The sequence below is a fragment of the Anarrhichthys ocellatus genome, unplaced genomic scaffold, assembly GCF_004355925.1.
Source record: "Anarrhichthys ocellatus isolate YVR2014 unplaced genomic scaffold, GSC_Weel_1.0 scaffold27, whole genome shotgun sequence".
NCBI lineage: Eukaryota > Metazoa > Chordata > Actinopteri > Perciformes > Anarhichadidae > Anarrhichthys > Anarrhichthys ocellatus.
The window spans coordinates 5416909-5437950 of record NW_022280057.1 but is presented as its reverse complement, the minus strand read 5'-3'; the positions used below and the strand labels follow the sequence as shown (position 1 = coordinate 5437950).

Here is a 21042-nt window from a genome sequence, read left to right as displayed (position 1 = left end):
ATTACGGTAATGCGCACGCGCAGTGTTCTCAAGCATCATTGAGCAGTGCTGAAGGAGACGAGAAAGAGCAGAGACGGTGAGAGAGAGAGAGAGGACAGAAGTTAGATGGCGCCTTCCTTTGTCACCGTGTCTCCGTGCTTATGAACGTCGACCAAGATTATCCACGATCCGTGATATCACACAGCCTGTCGCCGTTTCACGTCTAGGTTAACTCTTCCGGATTTCATCCAAGGAACGGTTCGTATTCGAAGCTAAATTAGCTGCTAGCACGATCACTTTCCAGACGGAGCTGCTCCTCTCCTTATCGAGCATTACTGTGTGTCGACTTACATTAACGCTATACAAGTTCACCAACAAGCTAACCGGGCACAGGTCGTGTATTTGGTATTCAACGGCTTGAATAAAGTGGCAGTACAGTCTTTAATTAAATGATAACAGGGGTGGAATAACGTTCACCGTAATGCTACTGTGTGTGATTAACTGTCACACTTAACTGACGATGTTATGTAGATTGTGTAGCTGCTAACTAAGTTAATATTTGTAACGTTAACTGACATTGGCGATAAGGATGCGATTGGCTATAACTTACGTCATGTATTAGAATCGACAGTGGGAAAGTTAGTGGGCAAACTCATGACATGTTATTGAACCCGTCACCAGGTTCCGATCCCGTGTGGGGAGCCACGATGATGGAGGAATCGGTGTCCACGTTTGAGACGCATCTGACGGCCGTCATGGACAGTCTGATCCGAGCCTCGGTCTGCGAGATCACCAAGCTCTTCCAGGACATGGTGAACGACTACCTGGTGGAGCTTTCGCTCAACAGGAAGGAGAACGACGCGCTCAAGCAGCGGCTGAGGCTCACCGAGACCAAGCTGAGGACCGAGCGCAAGTACGGGATGGGCTGGGCGGCCACCCGCCGCAACGCCGGACTGACGGCGGCGGAAGAAGGAGCTGGAGGGCGGCAGAAACGAAAAGTTGAGGGGGCCCGTAAGTATAGCTTGAGGATGGTTTTCTGCTTTCTGAAACAGCTGACATATTTCAGTAGGATTGTGTGATGTGAGAAACAGGGTTCTTGCTATGCAGTCAGGGCTTATGTGAAGACGCACTTGTTTTGTTGGAAACCATCTGGCAAGAGCTGATCTCTCCCTTCCTCTCTCCCTCCCTTCCTCCTCCGCCTCCTCTTCATGTTCCTCCCTCTGTCCTTCACCTCCCCCTCTCCTCTCTCTCTCCGCTGCATTCTGTCCCTCCCACTCCTCTGTGCTTTTGCTCGCTCTCTCCCTCCCTCCCTTCCTGCGTTGCTCCTCTCCCTCCCCCCACCTCCTTCACTTCTCTCTCCAACTCTTCCTCCTCCCCTTACCGCTCCTCTCTCCTCCCCGCCTTCGCCTCCTTCCTCTCTCCCTGCCCCCACCTCCTCCTGCTCTGTTCTCTCCTTCATCACGTTGCATACACTCCCGCTCCTCTCCACCACCACCATAATTACATACTCCCTCTCCACTCCACTTCTCCTCTCTCTCTGCTCTGTCTCTCTCTCCTCTTTTCACTGTTTCCTCCTCACCCCTGCTCTTTTTCCTTCAACATGTCCTCCCTTTCCTCTTCCTCCTCCTCTCCCCCGTTGCCCCCGCCAACTCCACTTCTCCCTCTCGTCTGTCTCTTGCTCTTCTCCTCCCTTTCATGTGTTTTTCTCTCCTTCCCGCTCTCTTGTCTGTCCTGCTACGCCCCCTCTCTCTCCACACATTCATCATGCTCACTCCTCCCCTTGCTCCTATTCCTTTCTCCCTTCCCCCCAAGCTCCTCTCTACTCCTATTCCCCTCTGCTTCTCCAACCCCCTCCTCCTCCTCCTCCTCCTCATCTCCCACTTCTCCGCCCTCTTCTCTCCTTCAACTCTCTCTCCTGGCCTTCCAATCATCTCCTCCCACTTCTCTCTCACCCCCTCATATTTCATTCTCTCTCCTTCCTGTCTCCCCGTGCCCTCCCTCTCTCCTGCCCTCCTCCTCACGTTCTCCTTACTCTCTCACCTACCTCCCACCATTCGCTCATCTTCCTCTCTTCTCCACAGGAGGCAAGTCAAAGAAGGGCCCAGCAGCAGTCTATGGCAAAGGCTGGCCTGGAGGTGTGTGGGAGGAAGGAGGAGGTGGAGGAGGAGGAAGGACGGGAGCTGTGGGGATGGTGGCAGGAGGAAGAGGAAAAGGAAGAGGGGGAAAGGAGGCCAGGGAGATGTACCTCATCCAGTTCCCCGGGGATGAAGAGGACGATGGAGGGATGATGGAGGACGAGGAAGGGGAGGGCAGCCTCAGCGGTGAGGGGGAGGAGACTGCCAACATCAAAGAGGAGGTGAGGGAGACAGGCTTCCTCAGAGGAGGAGGAGGAGGAGAAATTGGCACAGTATCTCTGTACTGCTCAGCGGCTTCTTATAGAATGAAATAGAAAGCTAACACACAGAGAGATAGTTGTCTTTCAGTCTTTAAATCACTGCAGAGATGTGGATGAAGGCTATTGATTTGATATTTAGCCTCCAGAGGAGCCCGTTGAGGAGGGCTCTCCACATCTCAAGTGCGGCAAGCTTTTAGGTGGAAATACTACTGTAGAGGTGAAAAGCTGTTTGCTATTCCACCACGTGACCAAGTGGCAGGGCACAGATCCACTCTTCACTTGTCTCCTGTACTTGAATATTCAAAAGCATGCAGAATGTGTTATTAGCCTCCCTGTGAAGTCATTACAAGGTGTTTTTGATGCCCGTACATAAATATAACCAATCGTATAGCATTGTAAAAAGGTTTAGCTATGATGAGTGTTGCATGAAAGTTTAGGAGCCATTTTGGAAAAAGCACTTACAAATGTAACTATACATGTCTTATACTACCTGGTAACTACAGTCTCTGTGCTTCTCAATGCAGTTTGCACAAACAGAGGGTTATCAACCCGCCTCTCTCCAGCTAATCAAGGAGGCTTTGAAGATGGACCCGCCCAACCCGAACCTCCACACTTGCTCCAGAGCCCAAAGCAAAGGTAAGGAGCCCAGTACACACTGATTGAGGGAGGGGAAGTTAGTGAAATGTTCAGAGGGCGAATAGTTTGAAAGATGGTGGAAATGATTGCTCACGCCAGCTCTCTCTCCTCCCCCTCCCCCCTTTGTCTCTACTCAGGAGACCTCTCAGATCGTCCCTCGAGCCTTCACTCAGGAGAGGGAGAGGATGAGGACTGGGAGTCGGACTCAGCAGAGCCGTCGGAGGGGGGCATGACCGTGGATGAGCTGAGGGGTCTGGAGTCTGCACTGAAGGCCGAGAGAGGCCGCGAACAGGCCGCCCTGACGGCCTCTGAGCCGGTCAGCCCCGACTCGGAGGTAGAGCAAGGCAGCGAGAGCAGCCTGGCCCCCAAGTACATCGGTCTCGATGGAATGGAGCAGGACGAAGAGCTGGAGCCACCCACCCTGCAGAGAGAGGAGCAGATAGGGCAAGGACGGGCGAAAGACGCCGCGAGGGCCGGAGGGGAGCCGAGGTCACGAGAGTTGCAAGAGGACGACTCGGCTGAGGTCGTGACCGGAGACGATGTGTCGGAGCAGGGAGAGTCGGCGCACCTGCCCCACCTGTGTGCTCCAGGGAGTGTCGGGGAGAGCGGAGGGGAAGAGGAGGGCGGCGCAGACTTACTCCACTTCTGCCCACAGTGTGGCGGAGGCTTCACCTCACAGGCCGAGGTGGAGGAGCACCCTTGTCCGCTGGGAGCCTCTCATTTACAGGACAGTGGAGAGGACATTCTTTACCCGTGCGCCCACTGTGGCAACACGTTCAGCCACGCCTGGGCCCTGAAGAACCACGAGTGCGCGTGTGCCGCCGAGAGGCCGCACTGCTGCGAGATCTGCGGGAAGCGCTTCACACACTCGCGCTCGCTGGAGCGGCATCAGCTGGTGCACACGGGCGAGAGGCCGCACCGGTGCCCTCAGTGTGGACGCACCTTCAGTCGTCTGGGCAATTTGGAACGACACCAGCGGATTCACACCGGGGAGCGTCCGTACGGGTGTGAGGCGTGCGGGAAGCGGTTCAGTCGCGTGGAGTACCTAAAGAGACACCAACTCATACACAGCAGCGAGAAGGCGGCACTCCAGTGCTCCAACTGTGGAAGCGGCTTCAGTGATGTGGAGCAACTGAAAAACCACCAGTGTTTTTAAGAGCCTCTCCTTCAAATGTCTGACGGAACTGGAAAGAAAAAGCGGGTTTTATAATTGAATGTGGTAGAATTCAGGTGATTAATGCCAACCGACGGTGGATGCTAATTTTACTCTCAGCGATCTGGAGTTGCCTTTCGTACACGCTCTGACAGTCAAATAAACTTTTAAAATGAAGACGTACTGTGGACGTTTTTTGTAGAGTAAATAAAGAAGGCAAATGTCCAAAGTAGACAGGAAGTCAGTTGTACCTGGTGTTTCTCTATATTTAATTCTTCAGCCATTTTATGTTGAGGTGGTCTCATTTGTGTGTACAACGCTTGTACTTATTTATTATGATCGAGTTGTACATCTTTGTCTTTTTTATCAATAAGTCACTCATGTTGCAACCGGTGCCCTTGTTATTTGCCAGACAATATAATTGACAGCTTGGTATTTTGTATGTTTGTGTTTTGGCCATATCAATCAGAAATAAATATTTCAATTTATCAGAAGGCATTTCATCCATTTCAGTGTTTTATTGGAAAACCATGGGGTTAGTGAACATGCAAGATCATATTAATTTCCAACCATCCACACCAGAGACAACATTTAACATTTATTTAGTAATTAAATAGTGAAGGAGTCTGTTTAAGACTGGGTCTGACCCGACACTAGGACTGTACGTAGTGACCCATAAGAGCCCTGGCTATGAAAGATGAACTGTGTGCAGGTAAGTTAACTGGAGCGTGTCACCCTTTATTACTCACAGCGCTCTTTAAACGGACTGATTTGGGTTTTCAGCCTTATTTCCAAGATGCCCTCGAGGGTCTCTGAGGACATCCGTCTCACATCAGCCTCGCACGCTTTGGGATCCACCAGCTCAATCTCTTCACCACTGTTGCGGTAAATCTCTCGCACTGCAGCATATGTCGGGTAAAAAGGGTTTCACAGAGTCAGGGAGGTCAGATCTGTAAGAGGGACAGCAATAGGCCGACCACATGTGCTCAGGAACTATCTGGTATTGATACTGTGTGCTCCAGACACCGCTAAAGCTAACCATTTAACTTGTTTGATCTCATTTTATTTATTTTTGTATAAAAGCAACAACTCTTAGATTTATGTGGGCTATTTTGTGGCCTGGCATACTGACTTTGTGGAGTCTTTGTACAGATTGGTCAAGCTAAATATAGGCTAACATGCTAATTAATTAGCTTTAGACTTTGTTATCGCTGGACAGAGACAGGTTTACCTTACTGGGCTATGGAAAGTGAAAAGGGCTGAAAAATCGCTCAACAAAAGTATTCTTATCCTTTTCAGTTTCGGTGTCCAAACTATTTTATATTTTTTGTTTGTTTCAATGCTCTGTTGTAGTTTATTCGTTGTTTTTAAATTGTTTTGGCTACAATGGTGACATGTTATTTATTAAGCATAGTGTAAAAGTAAACATTTATTAATTTTACTATCATTTTATATCGACCCCATAAAGCAAAGCTGGATTACTAATCATACAAAGTGGGCACCAGAATTCCAGTTGCCCCAAAAGCTTCAGGCTTTAAATGATTTAAATGGAAATTAGTTTGTGGAAGATGCACCACTAAAACAATCAACTGATAATAAGCGACTTAGACTTGGTCCCGCATGAGGCCCCGCCAGTCCCGAAAATGGTTCCTGTGTCAGAATTGAGTTTCAAGACCTTATTTCTTTCAGTTTTGTGCATAAATGTAACATAGCCCTGAATACATTTTCTGTTTATTTAAACTACCACACAGCCAGCCTGGAGCCATGTAGGAAAACTGCATCTAGCACAGATAGTGGGATACGTGGTTAATCCAGACATACAGGGAAGTATGTCCCTGGAGTTGTAGCTAAGGTGACAACTAATCTAAAAAAAATGATCTGGCAAAATCACATTCAACACAGTCTTTCCGAAAAGGTAATTACTGCTCTAGCATGTCAGACAGTAATTTGTACTTTTTCATCCTGTTGGCATTGGGCGGCCTGCTGCAGTACATACGCAGAGTACAAAATGTGAAATGTGCAACCATTTTATTTGTATGAAAAAAGTGAGTACTTAATCAAAAGAAAATCATCAGAAGGCTCTTCACCCATTTATTTCTTGTTTCATGAGTAAAATCATTTGGTTAGACAATATGTGTTTTAAAAAATCTTAATCATTGGAAAAATTAATTTCATGTCCTCATTAATCAAACGCTCATTCAGTAATTAAAGATAACAAGATGTGCTGTACATGGTGATTACTGCAGTGCACACCAATAACAGTTAACGTTTGACTTAAGCAAGGAACTAAAGCTTTTAACCGTTGCTACTGACACTGTCCTTGAAACAGAGTGATGGTCATGGCCAGCCTCTGTTTCAAGATGCCCTCCAGAGTCTCTAAAGACATGCGCCTCACATCGTAGCCCCTCACCGAGGCTCTCGCCTTGACATTAACTGGCACAATCTCCTCTCCACTGTTGCGGTCATTCCTTCCCACTGCAGCATATGTGGGGAAAAAGGGCTTGACAGACTCAGGAAGGTCGGATCTGTAGGATGGGCAGCAGTAGGCGGACCACATGTACTCAGGAACAGACACCCTGTTATTGATCGAGCGCGCTTCAGACTCATAAGGCATGGCTCCGGTGATCACATGCATCGACCCGTTGCAGAAGGCCTTGAATTTTCTTAAAACCTCATTCTCCAGACCATTCCACGTTCCAGAGTTGGAGCCCGCTCGCTGAGGGACAACGTTTGTCAGCGTGAAGGTGGCCTCCCGGTCTTCTTTTGTCTTCTGGTGCATGCTGGGATTGAGATGGCCCTTGGTGAAGTTGGAGTTCCTGTAGTCCTCAAACACCGCCTGGCTCTCAATCACATTCTGGTCCACGGGGGTATGGAAGGGTTGCATCTCTGAGCTGGCACAGGAAAACGCCAACTGAATGACAGCAAAAGAGAGAAGGATATATCACTTTTTTAGTATAATAGTTGTGTGTGTGACTGATGCACTCATGTAGCTTGAAAAATAAAAATTAAAACAGAACTTACGATTCCCACTTTCCTTTCTTACTTCTCCAAAGAAAAGATGGTGTGTGTGTGGAAGCATTTTTGTATTTACGGTTACTGCTTGAAGGTTCAAACTTAATTGCACCAATCACACATTGACAACAATACTTAAATTAAACAGAAACTACTAGTGTTCTCCATCATATAGTAGCCTTAAAACATAAACATAAATTCTAAATAGATCTACACCGGAATGACGATATTTTTTTGTATTTTTTGTACTATTTTTCCTGCTAATCTATTTAATCAAAGTGAAAACTCTGTTTCCACTTTATTAAGTACAGCTATCTTAAAGTAATGCAGCACAACACAACAGTCCTTCAACAAATTCTACCATGAAGGTTGTAATAATAAAGATTTTAGAGAGGTTCAACTTTTAAAGATGTAGTTTTTGATGCCGTTTCTGTTATTTCGTCCACCCTCATTGATTTAAATGGGGTGGACAAAATAATAATAAACATTATTTAATGCATATAAATGTACTAAACTGGGTGTATAATCAAAGCACGTGTAAACACTGAACAAAGTAACGCTCAACAGAATACAGTTAGTCATAAACAAAGTGTCTGCTCTTGAACACTGTTTTACTCACCTGAGGTTCAAACATCCAAGTAGATTTGGGCCGCTTGCCATCTGCAGGACCGAGTACGTACGCGGAGTAGAGTGGTGAACGATGCTGCCGGTGATACAGGCTGGCGAAGCGGTACTGGTTTTTGTGGCGCTGGCATATTGGCTGGTACCCTGCTGCACCGACACCCTTTGGTGGGGCTTTATTGTAGAAGAAATCAAGGCACTGGGAGAAGTCGTTGCTGATCTCTCCAAGGACCAGGCCACCGAACCAGGGTAGGAGAAGAAGCAGAGCTCCCGTGGAGCATTGCAGCATCTTCTTTTGTGACATCCTTCACAACAGAGCAGCAGGTCTGGAAAGAGATGCTCGCGGACACACACTCTGTTGACGGACTTCCTCCCAGACAAAGCTCCAGAGTTTAATAAAACCTATATCTCCTTTGTGTCCTTTCAGCGTCTGGAGTATAGGCGTTTGAGGGTTCCTCTTATATATACTGAAAGCAGCAGTCCTTTGGGTGAGAGTAACCCACCCCCATACCCATATCAAACTTCCCCTGCGAACAAGCAGTCAGGCGGCCTTCGGGGAAGCAATTGCACTGCATATTATTTTTTTCATTAGTCAGCTGAGGTGTTAATCATTTTGTTTCAAATAAATTGAGGGGGAACTCCAAAACGTTAACTGAGCATCAAGACTGACCTTGTATATTCTTAACGAGAATAAATAAGCTTCTTAAATAGACATCTTCCACATCAAATGCCAGAAATAAAATTTTAAAAAGCTTATGCACTGGTGCAGTTTCTGGTTGATGCTGTCTATGTTCTCTCCAGGACCAGGTTTTTATTGCTGAATATTTCAGCATTTTTCAGCCAAGCTGCTGTCTGCAGCTTTCTCACACTGTCTAAAAAGATGAAGCATCATGGGAGACTTAGACGTGACTTGCACGATGCAAAGGCTTTTCATGGATTATAATGAGATGTTTGTGAGGTGCAAAAACTCATTTTAATTCTTGCATTCATGTGGCATTGTCCTTAAAAGTTGTTTCTTATTATTTGATATCATGACACAAGCATAATCCTCTGGGCAAGTCAGCAAGTTTCATTTTCTGTCTCTCCAGTTTCTGTGTAGTTTTTTCTTTCATTGTGGGAACCACACATGTTTTCCGGAAGATATACATGCTCCGTACAGTACTTCCATTATTACTCAACTGTTAAGTTAAGTGCGGGAAATCCTCAGTTTCTGTCCATCTGGTCCAATTTGTCATAAAAATGATATTTTTAACAGTATTCAGAAATAGTTAGATGGCAGAGAGGATGTAAATATGGGGGAAACCAGAGTGATGCACACTACAAATGAAGGACAAGAGGTAGATTTGAGACCATGATGTTCACAGGGGTGGGTGGATCTATACCTAAAGTACTGATATCACTGATACCAAGTCTTTGAGTATCAATACTAGCGTCACCAGGAATGATAAAAAAACAAACAAACAATCTCATATTAGATCACCTTCTGGGCTCATGACACGCTTTTTGTCATTTTAGCTTCTTAAATGGAGACTTTCCTTAACATCTCCCTCTGCCTCTCATCAATAACATATTTATGCATTAACTGGTGATTAGTGAACGGTTATGTGTGCCTCTTGCAGGTGGAAATCTGAAATCTGCTCCTTTCAATACACCCTGCCAGGACTAATGGGGATATTCTGGACACATTTAGAAATTCTTAGCATAACAGTGCCTGAACATTTAGTTATAAATATGTTGCCTGAGGAGAAATTACAGGATACGATCAAGGATGAAAGGAGTACAGACTGTATGAATCTTTCATTTTATCTTTAAGTTGTGGGCGCTAGACTGCTTATTATGGCCATCTAGTGAGCACTCAGAGACATGACACTTGGAAGCAGCCTGACTATCCAGGACACAGAAGTTAATAATGGTCAGCTCAGTGAAGGTGGTTGGACTGTGAGTAATAACGCTGTGTTTACGGTCACTGGTGACGAGCCGTAACCTGTGGACGACCTGGAACTACCACAGTTTCTGTTTCCACACAGAGTAGAGCTGCTACTTATTAACAGTGATGAAATATTTGGGGGGGGGTTGAATCCTATATTTCATGTTGTAGCCTTAGATGTTTGACTGTCTGTTATAAACAGACATTATCTACCTGTTAAATAGTCACAAGGATAAATACACCATGACAAATGAAGCCCTCATACAGAGACAGCATTGATCCTCTGCATGTAAAAACACACCTTAATGAGTGCTGAGCGCATGGGAGCCGTCTTTTAGGTGTACCTGTTTTTTCATATAATGTCATATAATAAGAGAAGACAATAAAAAAATAGACTTATGTAGAAAAAATGAAGATAAAAGACACTCCCCTGCTCGCCCAAAAGCAGCAAAGACAAAAATTTGAATAGCTTCGCTCGTACATTCCCTTCCTGGTTTTTACTCTGTCAGCTAGTTTCCTTTCTTCTTCTTTGTTTTGTGTGTCTGACTCAGAGGCTGTAGGGTGTGTTTGGGAACCTAAACTAAACACCTGGCAACTTACCTGTTGAAGTAAGATTGTACTCTGCAGCACAATTAATGAGCCTTTATTAAAGCTGACCTATATGTGCTCCTCTAATGCTACATGAGAGTTACTGTAACAAATACAGCAAGTGGACACAAGTAGCAAATAGCGATAGCAACTTGAATACAAAGTGAGTGTGTTAGCCTATATGCAGACATAAATACAAAAAGTTTGCAAAAATATAAGGGAATAGTGTCAGTCTACATTTAAGAGTAACATTTAGGGAGATTAAATAAATTATTCATAACTATGTTTTAATCAGTGTATAATCATCGGAAACTAAGAACCGTAGTGTTTTTGTTAGCTTAGAAAAAGCCATTTATATCTACCTAGGGAGCGGGTCGTCTTCCTCGGAGTCCGCTGTCTTGCACCACCATATCGCTGAGTTCAAGTGAACCAGTGAAGTGAAGATATACTCGAGTTGACGGTAACTATGCTCGTTACTGTACGTGCAATGAAGTATTTGCGAGTAAAAAGGCAATACTTTATCACTGTACCTGTGAACATGTAAACAAAAGTGAAACCTAATTCAATCGGCCACTGTCGCTATGTTTAGACAAGCACAGCATGAACAACCGGCCAAAAGCTTTTTACATTTTGCTTTATAAACAAGCTAAAAACAAGCTGTCTGTCTGAGGTTTTATGTGTTTATGTTAGTTTGTTCTTGTAAACTTCTCTGCTGGCTGAGAAAAAGCAGCCAGGTGGACAGAAGACAGGAAAGGTTATTTATTTTAATACAATTTTGCATTTGTTTCCAGTGAGATATTAATTATTGTATATAGTGACTTTGTTGTTGTAAACAAAACGGTTGCTGCTCTATACACATTGTTTAGATATATTTTAAATATTAATTATATTCCTGTTCTGAATTTATTTGTTTTTAAAATTCTATATAGTTTTTTTAAAGGCAAATATTAAGACATGTAGAAGAACAGAGTATAGATAAGAGTAGCTCCTACAATCCTAAAGCTAACCATCCATAACTCCTCCAACATGACCGGACAGGGAGGGTTGAGTATTTAGTCGGTTGCAATCTGCAACTCACCACTGTTGAGAAACACTGAATACACACACAAGGACGTTTGACCTCTGATCTCAGCGTCAGATGAGCATTTGGACCAAACTTTATTTATCAACAACTTCTTAAAATGTGCAACTGCAAAACTGTGCAAAAAGAAAACTATATTAACCCAATATGTGTTTTAACATTTAGAATTAAAGATGATTTACTAACTTTTGCTGTTGGCTTCATAGAAAGGGAGAACTCTTGACGCACTGATTGATGATTCCTTAACATTATAATCTTGATTATTTATTACCCTTTATTACTTTGTATTAATGCTTTCGATTGTTCTCTACGGCATTAGTAAGACACGTTGTCTTTGTAAGGGGCGATTTATGAGAAAGTAGTGACTATATTTCCTCAATAATGAGAAATGAGATCACAACATTAACTTAATTAAGTAACATTTGAGTTCCCGGTTATGCAGCAGCTCCGTCGGCCTCATCGAGCCTGTTGCTGCACGCCTTCCGTGAAAACATTCGCTGTGCTGTCAGCTTCAGACCACTCCCTCCCTCGGTGTGAACGGAAGAAGAGCGCTCTTTTCTTTCACCGTGTTGCCATCAGACGTGTTTTTCTTTCTTTAAGGACTATGTGCGCCGAGAATGGCGGACACCAACGCGATTGAGGAACTACAGTCGGAGCTCACCTGCCCGGTGTGTTTGGAGCTCTTCCGTGATCCGGTGATCCTCGAGTGCGGGCACCACTTCTGCCAGCTGTGCATCATCCAGTGCTGGGAAGCCAAGGCGGACGAGTTGTCGAGTTGCCCCAAGTGCAGAAAGTCGAGCGGCCGTAAGCTGCGACCCAACTCGCTTCTGTGCAACGTCGTGGACAGCGTGCGCAGAGCCCGGGCCATGGACACAGCCGCGGGGACTACCGGGTGGTTCTGTGAAGGTGCGCTGGAGGAGCCGGAGGAACGGGAGCCCGGGTCCAGCATGAACAGCGTGGCCTCGTCCATCGGGCACTGGCCGCGCCTGGGTATGGATATGGATATGTGCGAGGAGCATGAGGAGAGGTTGAAGCTGTACTGTGAGGACGACCAGCTGCCCATCTGTCTGGTGTGCGGCATGTCGAGGGACCACAAGACCCACAATGTCATCCCCATTATCGAGGCCTTTGAAAACTACAAGGTACTTTCTCATTGGCTGAGTTTAGATAGGGCTCAGTCTTCTTAGGCCCAAGGTATGGCAAAAATCTCATCTGATAGAGTTTACACGGACCAACTTCTTAGATAATTGGTGATGGCTATCCTGATATCATTAATCAATGTTATTATTTATCACCGTAACTTTAAGTCTAAAGTTTTAGGGAGTGCCACGCTCTCCTTGTTCTCCAGAATCAATGTATCCTCAAGTTCGACAAACATTCATAAATGTCAAACGAAATCTAGTTTATTAAGATTGAGTTTAATAAATAAACACGCCACAGAGCAGATGCTGTGAAATGTCAGTCATTTTTAAAAGCAGACTACCCGTTCTCCCTCGGGAGCCTTTTGGTACATTGTGTCTCTACAGGAATTCAGCAGAATAGTGTGAATTCCTATAACTCCCCTGCACTTTAACACTGCTGCTGACCAGCATCAGCTTGTTTGAAGAGAGAGGCCTCTCGTGCTTCACTGACACTGAAGTCTCCAGTTTTGTTTGAATTAGTGGGTCAGAGCAGTCAGTTGAGGAAAGGGTGGCCATCATATGACTCCCATCAAAGATGATGTTGTTGTTCAGAGCAGAGGCTGATCAACTTTAATCCGGTTAAGCGACACCACCTCTCAGCGATGTTTAGCATGTGATTGTCTGTTTCTCCTGCAGGATAAGCTGTCTGTCGCTCTAGAGAGGGTTGAGCTACAGACCGAGGAGGCCACGCTCTTCCAAAGGCAGACCAACGAAAAGATCCTCCTCACCAAGGTATCGAGATACGCGTGTATTTGTTAGTGAAGCATAGTGAAAGACCGGAAATATATACTGGACGTAATCCTAGCGAAGCAATATGTCTACGTGTGTGTTTGTTTGTGTGTGTGTCTGAGAATAGAACCAGAATTTCTCGTCGCTAAGCAACATTCACCTGCATTCCTTCACCTTTACCTGTCTGACAGACGTGTCGGACGGGTGACTCGTCCCAGTTATGACTGGCGGTGACACAACAGGTTGTTAGTCAGCGCTGTTTGTTTGAACGTGATGGTTCTCATGTATTTGCAAATGCAGAGATCCTTCCTGAAATGAAACACACGATTAATCAACATCCATGCATGTCAAGTCCTGTTTGTCTTTCTCGCAATCTCTTTTTTCACAGGCGAGACACACACACAAATGGAGTGTACAATAGCTATGCAACACGCCCTCGCAGAAAGAGATAACAGCTGGTTGAGTTTTGGCTGGGAGCAGCACTCCTCAAATAGAGGTCTCTTTGTGCGATCCTGTGTGTGCTACACAGAGATATGTGTTTGCTTTGCTGGAGTGTTTCTGCTGCAGCAGATAACTACACCTATCTGTGCTTCAGGCTACTTTAAGGGGTCTTTCTCTATCCTCTCTGTCTGGACGTCAGTCTGTCTGGATGTCTCAGTATCCATATTTTCCTGTGTGTGTCTGTCTGTCTCGCTGTCTGTCTGTTTGGCCCAGTTCATGTGCACGTTCATAGATTTTCACTTCTTTGTTTCTCTGCCGGCGTGACAGGATGTGGGTCAACAAGTTTGAGAGGAAGTTTGGCAATCTGTGTGTGTAAGGGCTTATTATTTTTCCTGGCTGCCTGTCTATCCACCCGTTTTAGGATTTGATTAAGTATTTCTATCCTTTACTTAAATTAAAGCACCAATACAACAGAGTCAAACAACCCCTGTTGCAAGTAAAAGCCTCACATTCACTATATTACTTAAAGGGGAACTCCACAGGTCTTGGGGATTACTGCAGCATATGTGAAACAAGCTTTTTGTGGCTCCAGAAGGAGCCACAAAAACATCAGTTTAGTCTGATGAATGTCCTCAAGTTTCAAAGGGAGTTTACCAGACCTCTGCAGTCCGCCCCTCACCTCTGCCTGAGGCTAGCCACTCGAGGCTACATTAGCTACCACTAACATAACGCACCTGCATCTCTTATCGAACCGTTAGTGGTCAAGTTGCATTGTGGGTAATGCAAGCGTGGAATGTGTTGAATAAGAAAAGGACGATATCTCTGGTTATGCTGCTTCAATTTTTAACCTCTTTTTGAGGATCTTTTTGTCCGACAATGTTACAGGATTGCGATGCTAAATCAGTGGAGTGTAAAAGTAAAAGTACATGAGTGTTAGGCACAAAATATCAAAAAATAAATCCGCAGTGGATTGTATATTAGGCTTTATATTATCATATTATTAATGTTAATGCATTCATGTGTCGGTAGCATTTTACTCTTGTAGTTGGTTGAGGTGGAGATCATTTTAAGTAATTTATATAATGTTTTGGCATTTTAACCTGTGAACCAGTGAAACCAGTGAAAGTCTCATGAAATTGAAATACAATGTATCAAATATATACAAAAGTGCAAATGAACCTGTCTAAAAAAACTAACGGAATAACAGAATATAAATACCAAAAAGTACCTGCAGGTTTGGTGTCAGTCCCTCACAGTCAATAACAAGGCCTCTTCCTACATATTTAACTTTCTCCTTTCATCTGGTTTCCAAAAGTGCAACAAAGCAGCAGTTTTAATCCACAGGTGATTCAGTCAAGTGTTGGCCTGTAATGAAATAAGAGTAGTGGATGCATGTAGTGCATAGTTTAATTTGCATGTTTAAGTGAGATTACTTTGGCCTAGAGTTGAAACTTCACAAACTCTTTCCCATGTTGTTGCTGATGGGAGTCCTCCCTGTGTTTCAGGATCGAGCAGGAGATCTGGAGGAGATGGTCACTGCAGAGTTTGGCCGTCTGAGGGAGTTCCTACTGGAGGAGGAAGAGCGCATAAAGGAGAAACTGCAGAAGCAGAAGGAGGAGAAGCTCAACCAGCTGGAGGAGGCGCTCACTGAGACCACAGAGCAAATCAGCCAAATGGAAAGCACGGCCGACCAGCTTCGCCTCAAACTGACAGAAGAGGAAAACCCAGAGCAACTCAAGGTATAAGAGATGATAATACCCAGATATTCTGGGGAAAAAGAGCCATATCAGTTGCATTCAGAAAATTGTGACACTCTAGAAGTGCAGTGTCAGAGATATTATCTGCATGTATTTCGTAAACATTGGCTTGTTTTTATCTGCTCTATTTCAGGGAATCAAAGATTTCATTGGAGGGTGAGCATCATCAAAATCTTTCAACTCATCCTTTTCTCGGTCTTCTCCCCCTATATCTCTATGTGACCTAAATCAAAGGCCGAAAGTCAAAAGTAAATGATGCATTGTTTTGTAAGTACGTGTTGCTGAAACAGGATGTGGGGGCGTGATTGTGGTATAGCGCTTCATCTTTGCCGCACATTGTCATGTCTACTGGAAGCGGAAAGTCCAAGACAACTTCAAACTTAAAGGACAAAGGATTCTTCAGTGTCTTGTTTACATTTCTTCCTAAAGAGGTGGCCTGAATGCAGATATGACATAGAGACATGACTTAAAGGCCACAATGTGCTGCTCAAGTCTTAAACAGTCACCTTTTCTAAGTAAAACAAAAGAAGAATGCTATAATGTTTTTCTAACAAGATGTTCTTGACATTTTATAACGCCCGGACCACACCTCCCGCGTGAGCAGCACAGATCTGGCTAGAGAAACCTTTTGCTTTAATTTATCTCTCTCTCTTTCTCTCCGTCAGGGCTGAGAGCTTGTTTGAGCGCCCCTCAGAGGTGGGTGAGTATCTGCAGGCAGGAGAGTTTCTGGGACCTCTGCAGTACAGGACCTGGAGGAAAATGAGCTCAATCTTTCAGCCAGGTATATATATTCTGTATATATCTATAGATATAGATATACAAACCCACACACAAGAGCATATAATGCAGCAGAGGCTGACTTATATTAGTCAAACTCCAAAAAACCTGGATCCTTCTCTAACAATGTGTCTGTCAAACATTTGCAGTCTCCAAGCTCAAGTATAGATCCCACTTGGGAGTCACTTGAGTCCTTTTCAGACTTTAAAGCTCCTTCAGAGCCACAGACAACTTTCTACAACTATTTCCAAATACTGAGTAGTAGTCCTCCCCATGACTAGTACATTGACTTTGACATGTACATTCGATTGAGTGCTCCACAAAAATAAAATAGTTGGCTATAACAAGACATTTTTGTGCTTTGCATTTTCTTGTATCAACCTGCTCTGTCGAGAAGTTTTCAAGCATGACATCTGCTTTCTAGGTTCTGTCTGTCAATGAAAACTTATTTTGGGTCATGCGCCAATGACATGTCATACATTGATTGCGTAACACTAGACTGCAGTAAAGGATTTATTGGATCTATAGAGTTGCATCTTGACGCAGTATCATTTATATTTCATTCGTATCCATGTAGCTGATGCTCTTATCAAGCTCGTCTTACACTAATTGAGCAGGAAGGCATTCAGTATCTTGTTAAAGGTCACAGCCAAAGAGTCTTTCTTGGGTCATTCTCTGTTGACACACGTTTGTTGTCGTTGTTGCATTGGTCCATCTCTAACTCTTTTTTTTTTTTTGTTTTTGTTGCCCTCTTAGCTGTCAAAGCGGTGACCCTGGACCCAGACACAGCCTACCCGTGCCTGTCTGTGTCCCCGTGTCGCACCAGCGTTCACGTGGGAAAAATCCAGCCCAACCTGCCCAACAACCCAGAGCGCTTTACTCTCTACAACATCGTCCTGGGCTCTGAGGCCTTCTCCTCTGGGAGACACTACTGGGAGGTGGAAGTGGAGTCCAAGACAGCGTGGGGTCTGGGCGTGGCCACAGCCTCCGTCAACAGGAAGGATGAGATCAGCCTCTGCCCGGACGATGGTTTCTGGACCCTGGTGCTGAGGGACAACGCTGACGGCACAAGCGATTATGAGGCATGCACCGACTCGGAGGAGAGCTTGATATATCCCTCCAAACCCCCCAGCAGGGTGGGGGTCTATCTGGACTATAATCGTGGTGACGTTGGGTTTTACGATGCAGGAAACATGAGCCACCTCTTCACCTTCTATAATGCAAATTTCAAAGAGCCTGTTTACCCGTACTTTAATCCCTGGCCGATAATCAACGGACAAAACCGGGAGCCACTCACCATAGTGACGCCACACTGGGGATAGATGTCTTCTTTATCAGAGGACAGATTCAGAATATAACTGCAGAAGAAGATTTAGCAGCTATTGAACTTGGATGGACTCCTTCATGAGCACTAACACATCTGCCTTGTCATAAGGACTTTGCTGTATTAATGATGTGGGGATGATGAACACGCAGGTAACAAGGGCTGGGAATTGTTAAAAAAAATTCCACCATTAGTACCCTTAAAGTGATACTAATTTCAATTCATTCCATACCCATCATGTGATCGGAGGCATTCGGTTGCCTAAAATGCCACCAATGCATTTATTTTCATCAGATGCAACAGGCGTGTAATGTAGCTGGACTAGTGACATCTCAGCAGACCGAACTGACAACTCTGCCAAATACACCACGCTCGACTTCAGCGCCCCTCAGACTGTATGAGTTGAAGCTGCGGCTTGTGGCTGAGAGCCAAAAAGGTATTGAGAGACGGATTAACACATTGTTGGTTTTGGTCTTGTTGACAATACGACAAACAAAGAATAGCCTCATGCTGTAAGACTTTGTATTGGTTGTGAGTTCATTAGAAACGAGTTACGGCATATTGCTTGTTGGTGTAGCCAAAGACTTAAATGTACCATTGTGTGAGTTTTCTCGAGTAGCTCTTAAAGATCATGTGACTGCTAGCTCGGAAACATAAACAATGCAGGATAAAAAAAAAAAAACAATCTGCGTTGCAAATGTTTTTTGATGAAGATAATGCATTCAACACATTTGTTAGAGCTAAAAGGTAAACACAATGCAGTTTGGTGACGAACACTGAATCTCTGCAAAAAAATGTTTTTACATTTTATTAACTAATTTTGTTGCAATATCTTACTGTGTGTTTTAAAATGTCTAAAAAAATGTCACTTTTTACTATTTTATAGCTGTTATGTAGCCAATCTTCTAATTCTTATATGTTTCCTCGTAAATGTGTACAGTAGATTTAACAGAAGTAATCATGACTTCTATTTGCCTTTACGTTACGAGGGACACTTACCTCTAAATGTCCCACCACAATACTACTCTGCAAAAATGTCATTTTAAAATACTTTGTGTCTTTGAAAGTTTTGACGAGAGAAAACTCTGTCTAGACATTTGGCATTCGATTTGAATAATATGATTAAATTTCCTACTGAGGGTGTTTTGTTGTCCATTTAATTCCACCAGAGGGCGCCTCGAACAAACTGCATGCAGCATCAAGCTGCTCCACAGCGTCTTCATAATGATACTTTTAATGAACTTTAGAAGTCAGCCTCCTCAAGTGCAGCCCACTCAAAGCTTTTAGGGAAGAGGTCATCTCAACATCTGTATTGATATAGCCCAATATTACAATCTACAAATGTGTATTAAAGGGCTTTACAATTCTGATAAAGGAAAAACTCCCCCCAGAAAAACTTAAAGAGAAAGAAATGGAAGAAACCTGAGCAACAGAGGACATGCATACAGTAGATGCTGTGTGTCCAAAATAAACCACCATCATACAAAAGTAAAAGATGGAAAATGTGGATGACGATATTACAGGTGGATTGTAAACATATATGAACTTTCAGGTGTCTCCAAACAGATAGGACCACCCGAGCAGTAGTATTCAGATATTTGACTTAAGCAAAAGTACCAATACAACAGTGTAAAAAGACAGAGTTTGAGTCACAGGGGGAGATTGGGGGGTTGTTAATTAGTACACTATATATATATATATATATATATATATATCCCAAAAGAGGTTAAAAAAAACCTGGTCGGGGTGTCAACACATTTATATATTTTTCTTACCTGTCCGCAATTAAATATTGCAATATATTTCCCATATTTATGCCTGAAAGAATCTTTTAATATAAGTATCAGACACCCCTAAAGTGGACCATACCATTTCTTAACTTTGACATCAGACATTTCTGAAAGAATAGACAAGAAAACCAGAGAGAGAGGATGCTGAATCTCCAAAACATCTGGAACGAGGCACAACAGCCAGGTTGGCCGATGGTCCAGTGAACACTTATCAATCAAAGAACAAGAACAGCGGCAAAGTGCTGGTGAGGTCTCAGATACCTTTTTACACAACGCACTACAGGCATAAAGAGTTGAAGCATCCTGTTTGACGCGGACTCAACACAAAAGCCTGATTGCATGTTACGGCCATAGATATCCTCGAGATAATCATTTGATTACCTGTCACCCGTGTTCGAGTGTTGTGTTTACCGGTCACCGATACGCACAAAGTGTCTTTTTCTTCAATGTCCGGTTAAGCAAGGTTCATGAGATCGTGCCAATTGAACAGTAATTTGTGACTACTATTACCAACAAATAAGTAATGAGAATTGGTCTGACCCAAATCAAACGTATCTGTTATCCATGTCAGCTTAATCTCTGTGCGTCATCTGCCTATATATTAACCATAGACTGCTGGTCTGAAGACTTCACCTGTCCTAACCTGTAATTAGATATTATTGCAGGCCGATCAACAAGCAGTAACACAAGCAGTCGCTTCTACATTACTGCTCTTCTGCCACTCCCTGTGTCATTCATCCCCGTCTTTGATCGGTTTCAGTGAGGGGTCAAAGTGAAAGAGAAGTCTGAGATGAAAGTTTCTCTTTTTTTACACGTTTTTGAAAATTCAGCGTTTCATTCCATCCCTCATCTCTCTTTTCATCTTGTTCATCCATCCTTCACCTCTCCTCCCTCACATGACTGATCTGTTCCCAAAATACAACCCCTATTTTTAACCCTCAGCGTCATGTAAAGTAGCTTTCTCTGTTATGGATCTGTTTTCTGCACTCCCGCTCAAGAATTTGCTCCCTCCCTCCATCAATAAACAATGAGGAGAGGGACGGCGAGAGGGGCTGAAGGAAGACGGAGAGACTGAATGACGGGGTTAAAGTGATAAATGGAAACCTCATTAGAAACTGGAGAGAATTCAAGCTATACATTATCCCTCAGTCTGGAGAACATACACTATCAGGGTCTGTTGCAGTCTGAAATGTTTATTGCGGGATAGCAGGAGATGCAAAGATGGAGGGAGATTTCGGGGGGACAGTTAAGGACAAGTAGAGAGCAAAGTGAGACACTTTAACACCTGCCAACATCCCTGTTTTGTATTTGAAGGAGGGAAAACACATTGATGGGTTTTATTTATACAAAAAAGAAGCTTTTAGTGGAATCAGCTGCTTTGGACAAAAGCTACGAAGCTAGACGGCTGTTTGAGAGAGCAGAATTATATGCTTACATGCTTGTGTGCACATTCATGTCTAAAAATAGAGGTCAGCGGTGACATGTTCACCTGTGTGTGTGCGCGTGTGGGTGTGTGCTCAGCCATGCTTGCTGGATGAGATTATACATGCAGGACTACATCGAGGCGATGTGTTGTAGACTAAACAAAATCATTATCGCGAAGCTTGTATCCCTCTCCCTCTCTCTCTCTCTCTCTCTCTCTCTCTCTCTC

The 21042-nt window shown here is 44.0% G+C and overlaps 3 protein-coding genes across 3 annotated transcripts; 2 read left to right on the top strand and 1 right to left on the bottom strand.

The window, feature by feature from the left end:
• Nucleotides 1–18: 18 nt before the first annotated feature.
• LOC116391825 (zinc finger protein 853-like) lies at nt 19–5318 on the top strand. The gene is given in 6 exon segments (XM_031862768.1): nt 19–237; nt 661–990; nt 2061–2335; nt 2899–3010; nt 3148–4091; nt 4093–5318. Coding segments are annotated over 5 exon segments (1689 nt in total). The 5' UTR covers nt 19–237; nt 661–686; the 3' UTR covers nt 4147–5318.
• Nucleotides 5319–6326: 1008 nt separating this feature from the next.
• On the bottom strand, nt 6327–8145 carry LOC116391926 (endonuclease domain-containing 1 protein-like). Its single transcript, XM_031862940.1, has 2 exons — nt 7795–8145; nt 6327–7074 (listed from the first exon to the last, which is right to left on the bottom strand). The coding sequence occupies exons 1-2, from the start codon at nt 8098–8100 to the stop codon at nt 6469–6471; spliced, it is 912 nt and encodes a 303-aa protein (XP_031718800.1). The 5' UTR covers nt 8101–8145; the 3' UTR covers nt 6327–6468.
• A 3777-nt stretch (nt 8146–11922) lies between these two features.
• LOC116391671 (zinc-binding protein A33-like) lies at nt 11923–17792 on the top strand. Its single transcript, XM_031862449.1, has 6 exons — nt 11923–12534; nt 13210–13305; nt 15249–15482; nt 15634–15656; nt 16166–16281; nt 17034–17792. The coding sequence occupies exons 1-6, from the start codon at nt 12010–12012 to the stop codon at nt 17597–17599; spliced, it is 1560 nt and encodes a 519-aa protein (XP_031718309.1). The 5' UTR covers nt 11923–12009; the 3' UTR covers nt 17600–17792.
• The last annotated feature ends 3250 nt before the right edge of the window (nt 17793–21042 follow it).